Here is a 21,813-nt window from a genome sequence, read left to right as displayed (position 1 = left end):
TTAATTACCATCCATTAATGAAAAAATTACAAGACAACTTAGAGCATTGGAAAGACATATCTCTAACACTGATAGGAAGGATAAATTGTATTAAAATGAACATTTTCCCATGGATACAATACCTATTTCAGTCATTACCAATAAGCCTAACAGATAAATTCTTCATGGAGTTAAAGAAAATAATAAGGAAATTTTTATGGAAAGGGGGGAAACCGAGGATAGCACTAGATAAATTAACAGAATGGTACAAACAAGGAGGCTTACAACTACCAAACTTTAAAAATTATTATAGAGCCGCACAATTAAGATACCTATCAGATTTTTATCAAACAAGGGAAAAACCAGATTGGACCAGATTAGAACTAGATAAAATAGGGGAGAATATACCTGAACATATACTATATAAATGGGATGAAAAATTGGTACAACGTAGGAATTCACCGGTATTGCATCATCTGCTCAACATTTGGAAGAAGATTCATGTAGAAAGGAATGAAACAAATTACCAACTACCAAAACTAATAGTGACGCAAAATCAGCTAATCCCTTTTACAATAGATAACCTTTCCTTTAGAGAATGGGAGAGAAAAGGGATCAAAAGAATAGAAAATTGTTTTTCGGGAAATAAATTATTATCCTTTGAACAAATGAAGGATAAATATAATATAACTCACGATACAATGTTTGCATACTACCAACTGAAAACCTACTTGAAGGACAAATTGGGAAACAGTCTGAGGTTACCAGAGGAAGCAATTTTGAATATGTCATCACAGACACAATGATAATCAAAACATTTGTAAAAACATGTACATCAAACTGCAAGAAAAGGAGAATTAGGAAACAAATGGTAAACCTAAACAAAAATGGGAACAAGATCTAAACATAAAGATAAAGAATGAAACATGGGAGAACCTATGCTCTGGAACTATGAGAAATACTATAGACACGAGGTTACGTATGATACAATATAACTGGATACACAGGCTATACATCACACCTCAAAAGTTAAATAAATGGGACCCAACAGTATCAGACAGATGTTTTCGCTGTAAAAAGGAAACGGGAACAACAATTCATGCAATTTGGACATGTGAGAAAGTGAAAAAATTTTGGGAAGATCTAAACCAGATATTAAATAAAATCACAAAAAGCAATATACCAAATAACCCAGAGATCTTCCTCCTAAGTAATATAAGAAACAAAGAATTTGGACTTGATTTGGATGGAGCACAAAAAAGATTTGTTATGATAGCCCTAGCTGTAGCAAAAAAATGTATTATGTCAACCTGGAAATTAGAAGACAACTTGAGAATACAACAATGGTATATAGAAATGAATAAATGTATTCCATTAGAAAAAATAACATATAATTTAAGAAATAACATTACAATATTTGAACAAATATGGGAGCCATACATGAAACACAACAGAGAAATCCTACCATGGACTTCCACCACCTAAAATGACAGAAGGAGAAGATAATGAAAAGAACTGACTCAGTAAAATTTCTTGTTTATTTTTATTAAGTGACAACATTGTTTAATGGGTTTAATGTATCTTATAGATTGAACTTCAAATAAATGGGGAAAGGGGTGAGGGAGGGAGGGAAGGGAGGGGGGAAAAGGGGGAAAAAAATGACACTATATATTTAAGAAGAAAAATGTCTGTATGTATCTTGGTCAATATGGTTTATAGTGTGAAAAATTTAAAAAAATTTAAAAAGCTGGTGAATCTGACTCGAAGGGGAATCGAGATGCTGTGCACCAGGAATGGCAGCATCCAAAGAGTTCCAAATGCCTGAAATGCATTATGTAATTTGTGAAAACATTAACTGCAGGGTTAAGCGTATACAGAGCCGTTGTCATACCCACACTCCTGTTCGGCTCCGAATCATGGGTCCTCTACCGGCACCACCTACGGCTCCTAGAACGCTTCCACCAGCGTTGTCTCCGCTCCATCCTCAACATCCATTGGAGCGCTTACACCCCTAACGTCGAAGTACTCGAGATGGCAGAGGTCGACAGCATCGAGTCCACGCTTATGAAGATCCAGCTGCGCTGGATGGGTCACGTCTCCAGAATGGAGGACCATCGCCTTCCCAAGATCGTATTATATGGCGAGCTCTCCACTGGCCACCGTGACAGAGGTGCACCAAAGAAAAGGTACAAGGACTGCCTAAAGAAATCTCTTGGTGCCTGCCACATTGACCACCGCCAGTGGGCTGATAACGCCTCAAACCGTGCATCTTGGCGCCTCACAGTTTGGCGGGCAGCAACCTCCTTTGAAGAAGACCGCAGAGCCCACCTCACTGACAAAAGGCAAAGGAGGAAAAACCCAACACCCAACCCCAACCAACCAATTTTCCCTTGCAACCGCTGCAATCGTGTCTGCCTGTCCCGCATCGGACTTGTCAGCCACAAACGAGCCTGCAGCTGACGTGGACTTTTTACCCCCTCCATAAATCTTCGTCCGCGAAGCCAAGCCAAAGAAAAAAAAACTGCAGGGTAAAACATTTTCTTTCCTCATCAACAGCGATGTCATACCTTTTGGCTTCATTCTGTTTGAGATGGGTACTCTGATTCAAATATACTTGGTATGCCTGCTGGGCAGATCTGTTAGCTTGCAGCTAGTCATACTGCCAGAAAAAAAGGGAGGGATGTGGGTATGAGGTCGGAAAGATTAGATTTTTGTGGAGGAGGTTTAAAATGAAAACACAGAAATGCTGAAGGAACTCAGCCGGTCTCGCAGTGTGCACAGGAGGTAAAGATATATTACCAACATTTTGAGCCTGAGCTCTTCTTCAAGGTATGAAGTAAATTTATACGGGTTAGCACAACATCATGGGCTGAAGGGCCTGTACTGTTCTCTGCAAAGATCCGTGAAATCAGCTTTATTGCACATGAGGCATCAGTCTTCCCTGCTGATCTGTTTTGAAATTGAGCACGTTGATGTAAGCCTGCAGAATGGCTGAATGAGCTGGCAAGCGTTCTAGAGAACCACAGCTCATCTCATCATGCTATCTATCCTCCCCAACACATGTACTTGCAATTTGCAACATTTCTGTTCTGTGTTTCAATTAGTGTTTTGTTTGTACAAAATCTGATAGAAAAAAATGGCAACAACGTCTGTTAAAATATGAGTGAAGGACAAGGCTTCCTCATCAAAAATACTTTTGAGTTAGAATTTGTCATTTTTAAAAATTGTGTATTCATTTGAGTTAATGGCAAAGCAAGTTTTGTTGTCCAATCCACCTGTCAGTTTGAACTCTCCCTATGGTTTATGTGTTGAAAGTATTCTCACATTGAATTTAATCGTCTTTATTGGATAAGGTTCATTAATTTGATGATTGCAGAAACAAGACGGGAATATTTGCTTTTTATAAAATATTCACGAGATTCCCTTTGTTTACTGAGCCTTTATTCATCATCCTTTCTCATCTAATCACTGACATATTTTACTATCCACTTCCCTTGACACTTTATCTTTGCTTTTTTTAATAAATGTATTTCTTTGTTTTGTATTGTGTTAGATCCATTTTGTGTTAGATCCATTTTTCATTTGGTGACTCTTTTGGTTTTCTATGGGAATGAGATTGTAGAATCATCGACATGTTTGGCCCAGAAATAGACTTTGGATCAATCACAAATCATAACCCTCATCCATAATTCTACAGATTTTTGTTCTTTCAGTGTTAATTCAGGTGCTTTTTAAAGTGTATGGGAAGGTTCTGCCTCCACTACAATTTTGGACAATGAATTCCAGACCCTTACCAGTCAAATGTGTGAATTGACTGTTTCTTAACTCCCCTTTAATTCTTCTACCAATGAACTTTTTTTGTTGAATATTTAATTTATGATTTTACAGACTTGAATTCAGTTTTCAACATTGTCAATATCAGTGTTTACAAATCAGCACCAACTACAGCTTATCTTTATCTACTTCACACAGATTTCTCTGCTGAGTCTGTTTATCCCCTCCCCTTCCCTCCACCCACCTCCCCCCATAGTCCCTTGACACATAACACAACGCGTATTCTACCATTGAACTTATAACCTGTGTTACTGATCTCTGTGCGAAGGGAAATAGTAATTTCTGTTTACCCTTCAGTAAATCTCGCATCAGTCTCCTTTTGTTCCAAAGTAAGCTACCTGAGCTGAGTCTAATATGCTCAGATGGAATTCTCCATCTATTGCAGAGCCAAGGATGTTGGCCAACCAAGCTTTAGTTGCACAAGTTGAATGAGGGGAGCCGGACCAAGGGGAAGTTGGAAGACAAATGCAGATCCTGGAAATCTAGAGGAACAAAAAATGCAAGGTGTTGAAAATACTCAGTAATCAGGCAGCAGCGAAGGGGAGAGAAACAAAGTTGACTTCAATTTTGTGATCCCATCCATGAATGCTGCCTGACTAGTTGATCCTCAAGAATGAAACAGGTTGTCTGTTGGTACCAAAGATGTGAATTGAGGCAGCAGCTGAACAGGACTGTGGGCAATGTCACTGAGGTGGACAATGGTTGTCTTGAGGATGAACTGACAATGGGGGTCAATCATTGCCTTTGTGTAATTGACCTCAACCCCAAAGAGGAGGGTAAAGTTAAAGATGTTCTGAAGTTATTGGTTACAACAGGTAAAGGTAAGGTTTCCATTATTTTGATGTTATTGAAATTCTTTAACTTTGTCTACCATAAGGCAGACAGAGTCGCCACTTTGTCCAGTGCCCCTCACAGAGAGGAGGGCCCAGTGAGGAATGAAACTCGCGACCCCTGATTTACAAGACCAGTGCTCTAACCACTGAGCTATTAGAGCACAGACAGTGAGTGTTTTTTTTTCCAATCCTCCCAAGAATGTTCATTCCTGTCCATCTTCCAATTCCACAATTGGAACCACAGTAGACATTTCGATGTATAGTGCATTACGTTTAATTTAGCATGTGAGTTTTCCTGCCACTGATCCTGTGTTCTCCAGGTTGGGGAGGTCAGGCATGAATTTCACTGATCAAGCTTGACTCCAAACTCCTAGTCGCCGTGCTCTCATGCTGTCCTTCTTCTCTGCTCTGATCTTGGCCACTCCAATTTGGAGAAGCCCCAAATCATCTGGAGCTTCCCTTCATCTTCCAACACTACCACCTTTTTGTCTTTCAAGCAGCACATGAATTCAAGTGATCAACAATGTAACTACGTTTGACCCCTTAAAATGCTCTAGGTTTTGCACAAGTTGATCTCCTCAGCGTGTCATGCTCATTTATCATTGCTCTGTAGGCCAATGCCAACCAAGGGTGCCGTCTGCGCAGCTTTCCACATCCTCCTCCTGACCGTCTGGGTCTGCCTGGGCGCCCGCGACCAATCAGCTTGCCGCCACACTGATTGGTCCAGCGCGTGTGGGTGGGGAGCCGCGGCGGCGCCAGGATCTTTCGCCTCATTGGCTGCGGCGCCGAGTGGGCGGGGCGGGGAGGGTACGCCGCGGTGAGACGCGAGCGGTGGAAGAGGGAGCGCGTCACAAAGGCGGTGACGTGCCCGCGCTGCTAGGCTGCGGGTTGACCATGGGGACTTTGGTCGGGGCAATTGACCAGGGTACCAGCTCCTCTAGGTTTTTGGTGAGTACGCCCGTTCGGCCCGCCGTGGCCATGCAGGTCCCCTGCCGAGCGGGGTCGAGTCCAGCTCTCAGCCCGGGCTCCGGCGCCGCACGTCCCCAGAAGTTGCCTGCGGCTCTGAAGCATGACTCGCTTCCCACACTGGTGCATGTGATGGGAGCGCAGAGTGGCAGCAGGATCCCACCGTGGGCTGCAACGTTCACCGCCTCCCCACTGCTGCTCGGGTCTCTCCATTCTCAAGCCGCATTCGAGCTGTGAAGATACATGACGGGGACCTACTCACAGCAGCATTAATGTCACCAGTCGATCTGCAGACACCGTGGTTGAAGTCAAGACACAAAAGCCGCTTTCAGGTGCTCGGACGCGCCGGCACACTGGGGGAGTTCAGGTGGCCGCGGAGAAGACGCCTTCCTGTCACCTGAACGTGCCGGCTGCAGGAGAGCCGCGTCCGAGCGAACGCTGGCTCCTGCGGACCGTGGCCGGAGTCGTAGTCCCGCTGCTGCTTTCAGGTGCAAAGGGAGGGGGGGGATTCTCCGAGCTGGAGATTATACCTCCAGGAGGAGGGTTAGGGAAGTGCTCCTCCTGCCCGGGTTCTCCCGACAGCCGCATTGGGGTAGAAGAGGCGGCTTTACAGTTGGGCATCGTGGCTACCTGAAAGCGGCTAAAGCTGGAGAAACTCGGGCCCTTGTCCAGATGGGGGAACAGTCCCACCCCCCCCCCCCCCCAAGCCATCAGATTCCAGAATTCCCAGAACATTTGTGGATAGGGTACTGTATACATCTTAATATTTCAGTGTAACTTCTGTTCGAACTTATATTTATGTAAAGTGCTCTGTGGTCCTGAAGAAGCGCTACCGTGTGAGCACGATAAGAATAGAAACTTGGCTCAACAGGTCCCTTTATAAGGTACGGGAAAATCTCAGCAGACCTCACCAGCAGGTCTGATGTGCATCCTGCTGCAAGTATTTTTTGGTTAAAAGTCCTTTTCAAGTTAATCGTGATGCAACTTTTCCAAACTCTTGACTATTGGAACCCATAGGAGTTTTTCACTGACCGACTTCCATAACGTTCTGTTCCCGATTTGACCTGGCCTCAGTCCAAGTTGTCAGGCATGTTTCACAAAATGCTCGGTACAAGTTGTTTTTGACGTGACCGCCTGGTCAGTGGCCGGTTGCAGACTGATTTTTTTTCTTTGTCCTGTCCTGAAGTTCCAAGAGGAGTTGCCAAAAAAAACCAAACAATAGTGGGTTGTGCCTTGGATGAGGGGCATGGGTTCTTGGATGAATTAGAGTAGGTTGTGATGCAGAATTTTCCAAAATAATTCAGGAATGTGGTCTGTTTTGAAGGGTTGTGAGGTGGAGAATACCGATTTAGATAGAGTGGTTACCAAAGAGTTATTGAGAGAATTCAATAGTTAAGATTTATGATGGATTGCTTAGAAAAGAAAAGATCAGATACACTTCATTGTCATGTAAGAAAACATTAATGTAATTATACACGAAAATGCCATTCGTCCACCATAAAGATTCAGTCATTAGTATTGCCCGACACCCCTTGCAGTCAGAGAAAGAGAAGCAAAGGTGAGTCCCCTCAGAATCACTGATGGTGGATTTGCTTCCAGTGCTCCCGCAGCCTCTGCAGTCGCACAAGACTCCAGCTTAGTTCAAACCTTCAGCAACCTGAGCCCAGATCCAAACCTCCATAACTATGAGGAACCCTCATAGTTAAACTAGTGTAGAGGGCATGTGAATAAGTGGACCTGCCCTTCCAAAACCCGGCCTTTGGAGCTGTCTGATTCACCTAAAATAAACACTTAAGATCTCTTGGAATTTTTTAAAAAAATTATATTAGTCTTACAGCACAGTAACAGACCATTTCAGCCCACGAGCCCATGCCATCCAGTCCAATTGATCTATTACGTTTGATCCAGTACGTTTTGAACAGTGGGAAGAACCCAGAGCACGTGGAGGAAACCCACACAAACATGGAGAGAACATACAAACTCCTTACAGATAGTATAGGATTTGATCCTGGGTCCTGATCACTGGTGCTGGAACAGCATTGGGCTAACCACTGTCATGTTGTCAGTATTCAGTCATTTAAGCTCTGCACGGGATAGCCAAAGAAAATATTACTGTGAATAAATCAAAGCACCCATTTTCCTGTAACAAGCCGTGGTCAATAAATGCACTAAAAAGGAGGAAAGCAGAGAGTTTGAGGAACTTTTATATTTTGAGTATTGTTCCTCTTACCATATCTCTAGTGTGACATATGTATTCAAATGGTAAATCCTTCTCTGTACCTGTCGATGAAATTTGTTGTTAAGTCCTGAAATCGATTATGGACTCACTTATTTTTAATCTTTCAAAGTGATGCAGAACTGTAGTATTACTAATTGGTAAAATGGTCAAAATTGTGCAACATTGGGTTGTTTTGTCACCAAAATTATTGTAAAATAAAATTCTTCTGAAGTATAGAGTCCAAGAGTTCAGTGGACGTGGGACATTGCAGAAATATCCCTTCAACTTTTAATATGTGGCAGCAGAGTGATTACGTCCAAAGACTGGTAGTCAGCAGCTGAGACTGAAAATCCAGAGAAAGTGCCTTTTAATGGTACCCCAGAATCAGGGTGCAGTGCAAGTTTTTTAGGTGTCAGAGCCCATCAAAGATGGCGATAAGGAGGTCAGGCGAGACCTGGCCTTGGTGGCCTCCATGTTGTATTTGGTGTTAAATTATTGACAGCGAACTGTAGGACTATGAAGTCATTGGAGGAGGGGGGCGGCGAAGCGGTGGGGGCACAGGCATGCGTGTTTTCCTGACATTGGTAGAGTGATTTCAGCTGCGTGGGGATTATGGGTAACGAAGACAGCCATTGATTCTGCATTGAGCTGCCGCCGCCCTGAATGGGCCTGTGAGGTCTCGAAGCGGCCTGGTGAAGTGCCGGAGCGGCCCAATGAGGTTCCGGAGCAGCACTGCACTCCTTGACCAGAATCCAATTTTAAAAATATGGAAATAAATGCTGCTGCTATTTTAAATGTCACCATGCTCTTTTTGGGTTGTTGAATTGTATTGCTTCATTAATGCTATTTAGAGATCGCTTTCATTTGCAGGAACTGAGTTACTGGCAAAGGTTAAACAGGTTAGGACTTTATTCCCTGGATCATCAAAAAATGAGGGGAGATTTGATGGAGTTATTTACAATTATGAAGGGGTGGCAGTAACCGTAGATAAGCTTTTTCCACTGATGGTCAGTAAGATACAAACCAGAGGACATGGGTTAAGAGTGAAAGGGGAAAAGTTTAGGGGGAACTTCTTCACACAGAGAGTGAGTGGTGTGTGGAACGAGCTGCCAGCTGAAGTGGTGAATGTGAGCTCAATTTTAACACAAGAAGGATTTGGACAGGATAAGGATGGGAGAGGTTATGGAGCACTATGGACTGCATGCAGATCAGTGGCACTAGGCAAAAAAAAATGGTTTGGCGCAGGCTAGAAGGGCCAAAGGGGCCTGGTTCTGCACTGTAATGTCCTATGGTTCTTTTTGTGTGTCAGTGATATCTCAACTCTCCCCTCTTTGGGAAACTATTGTAAGCAATATACTGGCTTTGATGAGCAGTCATGATGCTTTTAAAACACTACATTATTCGCAGCTGGAATGTTACACGGAGTATTTTGAAATGGCTGTGATATTTAGTATCATTTAAATATCTGGCATTATTGTGATAAGATTATGGTTACTGGCAAAGTTAGCCAAGGTCGGCCACATGTGTCTGACACGAGAGGGCTCAGGTTTGCTGTCAGGGTACGTGACAAGTGGGGGCAGGCAAGCATCCAGCCTCTCTGGCCTTTGCGTGATGTAATGAACCAAATGTACATTCACCAATGTTTGTGTGTGAAAATGTATATTTGCTTCGATACACTAATAAGTAAACATCATTCCTCGTGATCTTGTTGGTGATGGTGAGTTTCTTTATTTTTACTGCTCTAGACCCAATTGTTACTGAAATATTTTGCTGGAGAAAAATTGTCATTGGCCCATTTGCTTTGGAGCTTGAAACCGTGCACATAACGAGTTAGTGAGAGACGATTAAAACAGTGGTTTTCAAACTTTTTCTTCCCACCCACACACCACCCGAAGCCATCCCAGAGAACCTGTGGCCTAGGGAATACTTAAAGTGGGATGTGAGTGGGAAGAAAAAGGTTGAGAACCACTGGGCTAGAAAGTGGCGTGGTCACTTGTGCAATTCCATCCCATTGAGTTCTATGAGCACCACTGCTGCTCTTCTCTTGTTCTGCCCATGAACATGCATTTCCCCCGTCGAGGTCTACCTTGCCCAAACCTTTAGATTTAACAAATATTTCTAACTGCACTGTGAAAAACTACATTGGCCATCAGGAACAGTCAGATGGATTTCCTCCAGCTCCTGGAGTCTGTTCAGTGAAATCAAGTGTCTCTCATCTCCTCTCCTGGTTGATCTCATTTCCTATGATGGCATCTAAATATCCATTGATTATGTTTAAATGTACTTAACAGAAGCTGAAATGATCAAAACTAGAGCTGCCTATAGCTAATCCTCTCAGCTATCTGGAGGACTCGTAATCTCCCCAAAACTTTATTGCTGTTTCTTGTCAAGAGTTGTGCACCATGGCAGGAGGGTGGGTAGAGAACAGGCATTGAGTGAAAATATTCTTTTAATTTAAAAAAAAAGAGTTGTATGTCACATAACCATCAGGGTTCTCTTAAAATATATATTGCCAGGATTTTCAAACCTATTAAGCCAATCACAGACAGAACACTTGCTGAGAAACAGATCTCTTCCAATAAAATGGTTATAAATTGGATTAAGATGCACAAATGTGCTGGGGAAACTCAGCAGGTGATAATATGTTCATATAGATGCTGCGTGACCTGAGCTTCTCCAGCCTGTCGGTGCATTGAACTCAACCCAGTATCTGCAGAGATTCTTGTGTATCTAAATGGGATTGTGCAGTTTGCCAGCATTTTGACCGTAGTCCAAAACTCTTGCTGTGAGGTCATTTGATTCAAGTTCGACAATTCATGTTCTTATGGACTTTCAAAAGGCTGTTTGTTGTACTGGTCGTGTAGAATAGAATTTGCTCTCTGAATTGTTGACTGTGGAATTAAAGCAACAATGTAAACAGCATGAGTGCAAAATTGACTGAGGGACAGAGTGAAAGCAGCCATACAATACAGAACTGGCGAGTAGTATACAGACATGTTCATCAGGAATTAATTTTGAGACCTGCATTTTTATATAAAATGAACTCTTTTCAGAAAGAAAACTAATTTGTTGAAAATAGATGGAGGGCTATTTACAATCAGCATCAATAAGCTCCAAAGAGGACTGAGTGCAGTTTTTTCCTCTTAAAAAAAATCAAAAGAGGTGGTTATTGAGGGCCCTGAGAGATCACGCTCCCCTGACCATTGACAGCTCTACCATTGAGGACGTCAAGAGTATCAAGTTCCTCTGCGTGCATCTGGTGGATACTCTCTCCTGGTCCCTTATCACCAGCTCCATGCCAAGAAAGCCCAGCAGCGCCTCGACTTCCTGCAAAGGCTGAGGAAAGTCCACCCTCACTACATTCTACAGAGCATATATTGGGAACATCCTGTGAAACTGCATCACCACCTCGGACCACAAGACCCTGCAGAGGATAGTGAAGTCAGTGGAAAAGAAGGACATCTACTACACTCGATGCAGGTGGAAGGCAATAAACATTGTGAAAGACTCCACACATCCCACATGTAAACTATTCTCTCTTCTGCCATCTGGCAGGAGGTATTGTAGCACTCAGGCTCTTATGTCCAGAGTGGCCAATATCTTTATCTCCCAAACCAACAAGCTCCTGAGTTCCCAGTGCAGATGTGGATAGTGTGCCATGGATTTTCAGTGTATATGTCTTAATACCTTAATATTTTAATGTGTTAACTGCTTTCCTAACTTGCATCTTGGTATATATATTCTCCATGGTCCTGGAGAAATGCTATCTCGTACTATCGTGCGTGTATGGTATGAATGATAAATAAAGTTGACTTGACAATGTATCCTGTTCTGTTAGCAAGTCAAAATTGAATGGGTATATATACAATGAGAATGACATGGTAACTATGGCATTTGGAAATGAGATCTGGTATTCCATTGGAAAAGATAACATATAATTTACGTAATAATTATTCCTTTTTAGTTAAAACTTGGAGTCTATCTGGAATATATGCGGTTGAATCATTAATATTTTTTCTCCCACATATTGATGGTGTTATCCCAAACCATGGCAAATAATTAAAGGTTTTTATGTTATTTGATCTCCTTTTCTTTCTTTCTTTTGGGGTAGTTTAGAGGAGGAGGGTGGGGGATTGTATGGGGTAAAATATCACGTATTTTATTGTACTTTTATTGTATGATTTATTATGATTAATAAAAAATTCCCCCCAAAAATGACATGGAACATAAAATAGATGAAAAATTGAGTTAAAAGTAGGCAATAGTGTGTGAAATGAACAAGTTCACTTGTTGGGAAAAAAATTCAGAATATATTTCAAGTGAGATTTATAAAGCATTTTTTAGGTTGGGGTGATGTTTTTTGTGCATTATAAAAAGTAAAGTTGCATAATGAACTTGATAAGATTTGCTGAAATTATACCGGACTTTGAGACTTGGCATGGAAAGATGTCTCATTGCACAGGGTACGGTCCCGGAGGAATGGAGACAGTGTTGTTCTGCAGGGTTCTACTGCAAGTGGCTCCATACAGGTGTTAAATAGCCTGTTAAAGGAGTCAATGGAGTGTTTTATTTTAAATCCTGAAGCCATGGTTGTCTATGCGTAAGATGGCAGTGCCTGTGGTGAGGGGTAGCAGGTTCTGGGGGAGCATTGGAATGGCACAGGGCATCAGAAATGGGGAAAACACCCTTTGTTGAGAAGGAGAAGCATAGAAGATGTTCCTACAGGGAAGGTGACCATGGAAATGGACCATTGAGCTGAAGGACCCATGTAGGCTGTGGGTGAACTTGTAGTCGAAGGATTCACACAGAGTGCTAGCAACTTGTGGTCAAAGGACCCACAGAGGCTGTGGGCTGCTAGAGACTGGCTCATGGGAACCAGTTATTGGAATGGGAATTCCAGAGAATGCTGAGGATAAGAAAGACTCTCAAAGGGCCTCGGCTGCTGAAATCTTCCTGATTGTCTCAGTGGTTTGGACCTGGACCTCGAGTTGCCAATGGTTTGATTAGGAGTCAGTGCAGCTGCAGCAGTCGTGGGAACGCTGGAGGCGAATCCGTGGTCACTCGGTGTCTCTGAAGGGACTCTCTTAATTTCTCTTTCTCTTGCTGTTAAGGGTGCTGGGCAATGCTCATGGTGACTCTTAAGGCAGACAAAAGTTGAAGTACATCAAGTATATTACATTTTAAAGTATTATCACATGACAATAAATGGAACCTTGAACATTGCACTTGATGTCGTAAAGGTTGATTCATGCACTGGGAGGGTTGTTGAATGAGCATAAGTTGATTAGAATGTGCCTGAAGTCTCAAGTTCAAAGGGATGATAGGTCACATTTAATGCAAATTTGTGAAAAGATCGACACAAATTGAGAGGCTAATTCCTTTGGCTAGTGAGTTGACAACGAAATGACTGACATTGGATAATGATCCAATCATTTTGTATTAAACTGAGAAGAAACTTCTTTACCTGAGCTAATGATGATTGAATGGGGATTTTTAAAGATGGGAATAGGTCATGTTTGATCAACACTTTTATTTTAGGAGATGCCAAAGTTGTTGCTGCAGTGGAGCAACTTGGCCGGAGATGTGATGAAGTCTTGATCACATTTGCGGAATGTCCACGTGGCTTGATATTGTGTAATGTGAGACACATTGAATTGACTGAAGACTGGCGTCCTTCCTGAAGTGAAGGCTGTGGATGCTAAGTCGCTGATAGAAATTGAGACACTAGATCAGTAGTTTTCAAACTTTTTCTTTCCACTCACAAACCACCTCAAGTAATCCCTATGCTATCAGTGCTCTGTGATTAGTAAGGGATTACTTAAGATGGGATGTGAGTGGAAAGAAAAAGGCTGAAACCACGATTTTAATTGTACCTGTTTGACTCATTATGTGCGTGGTTTCATAACTCCAAAGAAATGAGCCAATGACAATTCTCAAGCAAAATATTTCAGTTACTATTGGGTCTAGAGCAGTGGTTCTCAACCTTCTTTGTCGTACTCACATACCACCTTAAGTAATTCCTTACTTATCACAGTATCTATAGCATAAGGATTACTTAAAATGGTATGTGAATGGAAAGAAAAAGCTTGAAAACCACTGGACTAGAGGCATCAGAAGGTATTGAGAGAGCAGAAATATGATATTCAGTGGCTCCTCAGGCTTTGGGGGGCAATTGTTTTGGTATCCTCAATCTCCTGAATATTGAATTCCAATGTTTTCTCAGTAATAGATGTTGGGCGAAGTAGCTGAGAGTTCCTGATTTTTATCTCTTGGATAGTAATGCTACCTTTGTCTTGTTACAGCCCTTTTAATCTCTCCCATGTTGATGGTTAAACATCGACATCCTTGATGTTGCCAACAATTGGACCAGGGAGATGCCAGGTTTTTGTCATATCTTTGCTAACCTTGTGTATAATTTCACAAAGCAGCCTTTATTGCCAAACTTTGTCCGGTATTTTTACAAAATTTGTGAAGAAGACAATGTGTTTCCTTTTTTTGAAAAACTTTTATTTATCAACACACATATTCCATTGTACATATTCCAAAATAAAAAAATTTGATAGATATCTTATCCCCTCCCACAAAAAATAGAAACCCCCTCAAGGAAAAGAAAAATGTTTAAGAATGAAGATGAAGAAAACATAGCTAATACATTAACATCATTTTTAAAAAATACTATTATTCTTATATAAACAAAGTTCACAGGTCTATAAAATACTAAATGCTACTCACATTACTAAAATTATGGAACAAATATATTCTACACTATTATAAAAACTAATTGTTCATTCTTAACAATACTAAAAATATGATATAATGCTCCAAGGTGAAGGTGAGGTCAGGATTTTACAAAATATCTTTAAAAAAAGACAATCCCCAATCTTTTGCATATAAGGAAATCAAATTTATTTCATTGATTATAAGTAACTTTCTCCCAAGGTATGCAGCTTCTCATTTCAGTATGTGATCAATCCATAGTTAAATTTCCTTCTAACTTCCATGTAGTTGCAATACATTTTTTAGCTGCTACTAGTGCAATTTTCAAAAAGTCCCTCTGAAACCACTCCAGACGAGTACTTGGGTCAATCCTTGTAAAATCACCAAGTAGAACTAACATGGGATCTCGTGGAAGTGGAATCCCTATTATCTGTTGCAAAATATCCATTAAATTTGTTCAAAACTAATTTAATTTAAGACTGAATCATGTTCAGAGTTTAATTTATTCAGTTTTTGTGCAGTTAAATATAACTGGTGCTAGAAGTTATACTGAACCATTCTATATCGAACATTATAGTAATTAGTAATATTGCATACTATCAAAACATATCTGGGTCCATTTTTTATCAGTAATAATCTGGTCTAAATCAATTTTCCATCTATGCTTAGATTTAAATAAATCTTTTTTATTAGTTCCTTCTAAAATTAACAAGAAGTACATAACCGATATAAAATGTTTCAAGTACAGATTGGTAACTGCATTTTCAATCTCATCTTTAGGAGGTAATGAATATAGAATAGATAGATTATCTTGTAAGAAAGCCTTTAACAGAAAATATCCAAAAATAGTATTATTTGATCATCCATATCTAGTTTTTAATTATTCAAATGATCCTGAAACCCATCTTTAATAACCCTTGTATCTTTGACCATTCTGTAAAACTTTTATTATTTATTATAAAGGGCATCAATCTGTTTTATACTATCAGCATATTAGCTAAACCATATCCTTTCACTCCTATTAATTTATGCACTTTATGCCATGTTCCCATCAAATTTCGTAGTATTGGTGTATCTGATTTCCTCTCTCAATAAATCTTTGCTCCATTTGTATATTTCTTCAAAATTTTGTGCATATATTTGATACAGTTCGGCATTTACCCAAGCATCTTTTCTTCCCCTTTCAAAAAAAAGAGAGAAATCTTAATTACGTAGCAATATAATAATACTCAAAACTGGGTAATTGCAAACCACCTAGTTTATATCTCCAAGTAAGCTTTTCAATGGAAATTCTGGACATCTACCTTTCCACAAAAGCTTTCTGATGATTTTATTTAAGTTCTTAAGGGGGCGTGGCAAGATGGCATAAGGGAACAGACATGCCTTCCAGTCCTCTCCTGACTCTTTGTTATTGTTTTGTCTATAAGTGCCCGTTGAAACTTTTTAAAAAGTTTATGTAGTTAGAGGTGTTAAACTAGCTTCTAATGGTACAATTGCTGAAAAAAAGTAAAAGAAAACGGAAACAGATCGCTAAGAAATTACATTTCCTGAAGTTATCTGAGCCTACCTGTTTACAAAAAGCCAGGACTCAGCATGAAATGGATCCAAGAGGAGAAGTGCAGAATTCGGCAAAGGAGCTCCGCTCTGTATCGGTAGGGCTCTTTAAAGATGGCGCCCGGCAGCCTTTGGAACAAAGGGCTAGCTAGGCGCGTGTATTTCAATCAACGCCCGCTATGAGCGCTGTCACTGAACTTTTGACAGCTGAAACAGCTGGGACGCCGCCAGCTGAAGACCTGACTTTAAAGAGACGTCCACCGATCGATGTAGCGGTGGCGCTGCGAAATGCACCACCAGTTATGAAGACTTCAATAGATCTCGATGTAATGAAGGCCCTTGATGTAATATGGATAACCCTGAATACCAGTCTTCTGATATTGCTGAGGAGGTTGTGGCAGGGGTTTCTACATGGAGTCATACTGCAAGAAAAGCAGTTAAACTAAGGGAAGGATTAGAAGACCCTCTGGTTATTCAGAAACAGCAGGATCCTATTGTACCTGAATCTATTCCAGTTGATATGCTTATTAAGAATCTTGAATTTAAGTTATCTTCTTCAATCAAAGAGTTAGGTAAATCTTTGGTTCAAGTTAATACCAAGCTTAATACCTTGGTAGACATTAATACTCTACAGATGTTGATTATGGAGCTTTTAAGCTTGAAACAAATGAAAGACTTGATGTTTGTGACCAAGGTATAGTTGAGGTACAAGACCAAATACAAGACGTAAATAAAACAATTGAAACTTTACAAATTCAGAATAAAAATTTAGCGAAAAAGGTTGATTATTTGGAGAATCAGTCTAGACGAAACAACGTAAAAATTATTGGTTTGCCCGAAGATATAGAAGGACCAGATCCAAGAAAATTCTTTACTGATTGGATCCCTCAAGTTTTAGGACAAGATAAGTTCCCGGATGGTTTAATACTGGAACGTGCTCATCGAGCTTTGAGAAGAAAACCTTTTTCAGGACAGAATCCAAGACCTGTTCTGGTCCGTTGTCTAAACTATTATGATAGAGAGACAATTTTGCGTGTGGCTATTAGAAATGCTCAACAAAGCAAATCTCCTTTGATGGTCCAGAACAATCGTTTTTTTTATCCAGATTTGAGTCAGGAAATTATGTCTCAAAAACGTGAATTTAATTCTGTGAAAGAAGTGTTATGGAAAAAAGGATATAAAGCAACATTTAGATACCCTGTAGTATTGAAGATTTTTCAGGATGGATATCAACCAAAATTTTTTGATAATCCTAAAGAAGCTATGGACTTTGCTCAACTGTTACCAATTACACAATTCCAGGAACGACATAGTCCTCCACGGTCTCCGAAGAGAGTGGAGACGCAAGACGGGAACCGAATTTCAAGAAGAAATGGAAGCAATGGTGGTCGAAGTGACAAAGCTGATTAAGTAAAAAAAAATTTTTCTCGAAGATTTAGATAATGATGATAGTTTCATGTGAAATGGGAGTTAGGAGAGGGAACTGGGTGGGCATTATTTTCCAGAAGTCGTCAGCTACGTGTGAGTTATCTCACACCCAATATTTTGTGGGAGTTACCGCATTATGCGTTTTAGACAGGAGGAGGTAGTCGTAACCTCTTGCCTGTTTTTTTTTATTAATTTTTGGATTAAGGAGTGAAGTTTCTTTTCTTTATTTTTTTTTGTTGTAGTTTTAAGAGGGGATAAAGGGAGGGTTTTTTCTCTTTTTTTCTTGTTTTTTTTTCTTGTTCTGTTGTTGTAAGAAATGTCTAAATTAAAGTTTGCTTCTCTTAATGTTCAGAGTTTAAATAATCCTATGAAGCATAAGAAAGTACTTGCTTACTTAAAAAAATTAAAAGTTGATGTGGCTTTTTTGCAGGAAACTCATTTAACGGATTTAAGGAACATTTGAAACTTAAACGTGAATGGGTTGGACAAGTTTTTTATTCTTCATTTAATTCAAAGGCAAAAGGAGTGGCAATTTTGGTGCGCAAGAATCTACCATTTCAGTTACAGAATGAACAGAAAAATGGTGGAAGACTATTAAAATTGAATTGTACAATCTTTAACGAGGCTTGGACTTTGCTTGATGTTTATGCTCTAAATGTTGATGATACAGCTTTTGTTGTGGATATGTCTTTATTACTTGGACAAGCAAATTCTAATGTGATGATTGGGGGAGATTTAAATGTGGTATTGGAGCCTTTATTGGACAAGTATCCAAGAGCAATTAAGAAATCTAAAATGGCAGTGCAAGTGACTAACATGATGACAGATTTGAATTTAGTTGATATTTGGCGAAGATTTAATCCTACAGAGAAAGATTTTTCTTTTTACTCTTCACCCCATAATTCTTTTTCAAGAATTGATTATTTTTTAATTTCAACGCATTTGCAAGATAGAGTTATATTTATGGATTATAAGGCAAGGTTGGTTTCAGATCATTCATTACTATTATTAGAATATCAGAGTTCGCAAGATGTTCAGAGAACCCCAAGATGGAGATTTAATGGAGATTTTAGTTATTACAAAAACCAGAATTTATCAGTTATTTAAAAAAACAAATTGAGGTTTTTGTTAGTAATAATATTAATTCTGTTTCTAGTCATTTTGTTTTATGGGATGCAATGAAAGCCTTTTTACGAGGTCAAATTATGAGTTATGCTTCTAAAGTAAAGAAAGAGAGAATTAGAGATTGAAGATTTAGAGAAAAAGATAACTGTTACTGAAAAAGAATTTCAAAAAAATCCTACTGAAATGCAAAAGTTAACTAATTTAAAATTTAAATATAATGAATTACAAACATATTGGTTTGAATGTTTAATGAATCGAACTAAACATAAGTTTTATGAATGGGGTGAGAAAGCTCATAAAGTCCTTTCATGGCAGTTGAAAAAAGAACAATTATCTAGGATTATACCAGCAATTAGAAAGAAATCGGGCATTACTTTTAGACAAAAAGAAATTAATGAGGAATTTTGTAATTTTTATAAAAAGTTATATACTTCAGAATGTAAAGATGTAACTGAAGATGCAATAGATTCTTTTTTGAAAAATATTGAATTGCCACAACTGAATCAAGAAGATAGACAAGAGTTGGATAAATCTTTTACAGAAAATGAAATTGAAATGGCAATAAGAGATATGCCAAATGGAAAGGCACCTGGTGAAGATGGGTTTTCTATAGAGTTTTATAAAACTTTTTATGTCGATATATCTTCTATTTATAAGGATGTAATACAGCAAATTTATAAAACTTTTCAATTACCTGAATCTTGTTCTAATGCTATAATTACAGTTATACAAAAAAAAGATAAAGATCCTTTACAGGTTTCTTCTTATCGACCAATATCGTTGTTAAATGTGGATTATAAAATTGTAGCTAAAGTTATGGCTAATAGATTAGCTCAATATTTACCTAAAATAATACATAAAGACCAAACAGGATTTATAAAAAATAGATATGCATCTGATAATATTTTGCATTTAATAACTTTGTTAAACAAATCTAAATCTCAAATGAATTATCCAATAGTGGTTTTGTTGGATGCAGAAAAGGCTTTTGATAGAGTGGAATGGAAGTTTTAAAGTACTTGAGAAATTTTGTTTTGGTTCCTCGTTTATTAGATTGATAAAGGCTTTATATAATAGTTGCTACCAATGGGCAGATTTCAGAATCCTTTGATTTAACAAGATCTACTAGGCAAGGATGTCCATTGTCACCTGCTTTATTTGCCATAGTCATTGAACGTCTGGCCCAATTAATATGTCAAAATGAAAATGTTAAGGGTATGAGAGTTTTGAATGAGGAATATAAGATTAATTTATTTGCTGATGATGTCTTATATTTGGTGGATCCTGATATTTCTTTATCAGCAATTCAAGAATCTTTAGAAAATTATGGTCATTTATCTGGTTATAAGGTAAATTGGGCTAAAAGTGAAATTTTGTCAATTTGTAAAGATGATTATTCAATATATAAAAATATTATAAATTTGAAGTGGACTAAACAAATTAAATATTTAGGAATTAATGTTAATACAGAATATCAAGATTTATATTCAATCAATTATCTTCCTTTAATAAAAAAAGATTAAGTTAGATTTGATTAGGTGGAAGGATTTACCTTTAGGTTTATTGGGGAGGATTAACACTATAAAAATGAATATTTTTCCTCGGATACAGTATTTGTTTCAATCAATTCCTTATTTTTTTTTTAAAGTTTTTTTAAGGATTTTTAAGGATTAGTTAGAGATTTTTTTATGGAAGGGAAAATTTCCGAGGGTAGCAATGAGAAAGTTGATGTGGGATTTTCAATTTGGAGGTTTGAGATTACCGAATTTTCAACATTATTATGAGGCAACTCAATTTAAATTTCTTAGTGCAATATTGAATACGGAGGACCCACCTAGTTGGGCAAAGATAGAAATGGCAGTTATTTTAGAAAAATTTCCACATGAGTTTTTGTTTCGATGGAATAAAAATTTATTACGAACTTATGATGTACCAAAATTGAAATATCTACTGAATTTATGGACAAGTAAACTTAATAAATTGGGGCTTAAAAATAAATGGTCTGGGCAATTACCATTATATAATAATCAACTTGTTCCCTTTACAGTCTCCAATGTTACTTTGAAACAATGGGAAAGGAATAAAAAATTTATCAGATTGTTTTTTTGAAGGATGTTTTTGTTCTTTTGAGGAATTACAAAGGAAATTTGGTATTAGTGGAAATTCTGTATTTGTATATTATCAGTTAAGATCATTTGTAAAACAGGTATGTGGCCGACATATGATTTTATTGCCTGAAACTAGTTTTGAGAAATATGTACTTTACATACCAAAAAACTTATCAGATTTATATTGTATTTTACTAGAAAATGAAAATAAGACAGACTGGGATAAAGATAAGTTGAAATGGGAAAAAGATTTAGGTTCTATAATAGCTGAAGAAGCTTGGATGGAAATTTGTCAGAATAGTATTCGGAAATTGATTTTTTTTATTTTTTTATTTTTTTTTCCACACCATAAACCACATTGACCATGATACATACTTTTTCCTTTTCAAATATATACAGTGCCATTTTCTCCCCCCCTCCCTCCTCCCATCCCACCCTCCCTACCTCCCCCCCCCTCGTCCATTTAAAGTACAAAATCTAGGATACATTAAACCAGTCAAACAATGTTGTCATTCAATAAAAATAAACAAGAAATTCCACTGAGTCAGTTCTTTTCATTTCCTTCTCCTTTCGTTAATTTAGGTAGTGAATGTCCCCGGTAGGTTTTCTCTATTGTGTTTCATGTAAGGCTCCCATATTTGTTCAAATATTTCAATATTATTTCTTAAACTATATGTTATTTTTTCTAATGGAATACATTTATTCATTTCTATATACCATTGTTGTATTTTCAAATTATCTTCCAATTTCCAGGTTGGCATAATACATTTTTTTGCTATGGCTATAGAGCTATCTTAACAAATCTTTTTTGTGCACCATCCAAATCAATTCCAAATTCTTTGTTTTTTTTATGTTACTTAGGAGGAAGATCTCTGGATTTTTTGGTATATTGTTTTCTGTAATTTTATTTAATATTTGGTTTAGATCTTCCCAAAATTTTTCTACTTTCTCACATGTCCAGATTGCATGAATTGTTGTTCCCATTTCTTTTTTACATCGAAAACATCTATCAGATACTGTTAGGTCCCATTTATTTAACTTTTGAGGTGTA

The 21,813-nt window shown here is 38.5% G+C and overlaps 1 protein-coding gene across 20 annotated transcripts in view; it reads left to right on the top strand.

Annotated features, from left to right (window-relative positions):
• The first annotated feature begins 5,472 nt into the window (after window positions 1-5,472).
• LOC138738942 (glycerol kinase) overlaps window positions 5,473-21,813 on the top strand; it is a 129,338-nt gene continuing 112,997 nt past the window's right edge. For 8 of the 20 annotated variants that reach the window (XM_069890152.1, XM_069890153.1, XM_069890154.1 and 5 more), the window contains exon 1: window positions 5,624-5,944. In XM_069890152.1, coding sequence (XP_069746253.1) covers window positions 5,885-5,944 — 60 coding nt within the window. In that variant the 5' untranslated portion in view covers window positions 5,624-5,884. Of the gene's footprint in view, window positions 5,595-5,619; window positions 5,945-21,813 lie in introns of those variants that run through there. The other 12 variants (XM_069890167.1, XM_069890160.1, XM_069890164.1 and 9 more) reach the window with 6 other exon arrangements.

Source organism: Narcine bancroftii, chromosome 7 (assembly GCF_036971445.1).
Source record: "Narcine bancroftii isolate sNarBan1 chromosome 7, sNarBan1.hap1, whole genome shotgun sequence".
Taxonomy (NCBI): domain Eukaryota; kingdom Metazoa; phylum Chordata; class Chondrichthyes; order Torpediniformes; family Narcinidae; genus Narcine; species Narcine bancroftii.
The sequence above is the reverse complement of the archived record's forward strand: the minus strand, read 5'-3'. Positions and strand labels throughout refer to the sequence as shown.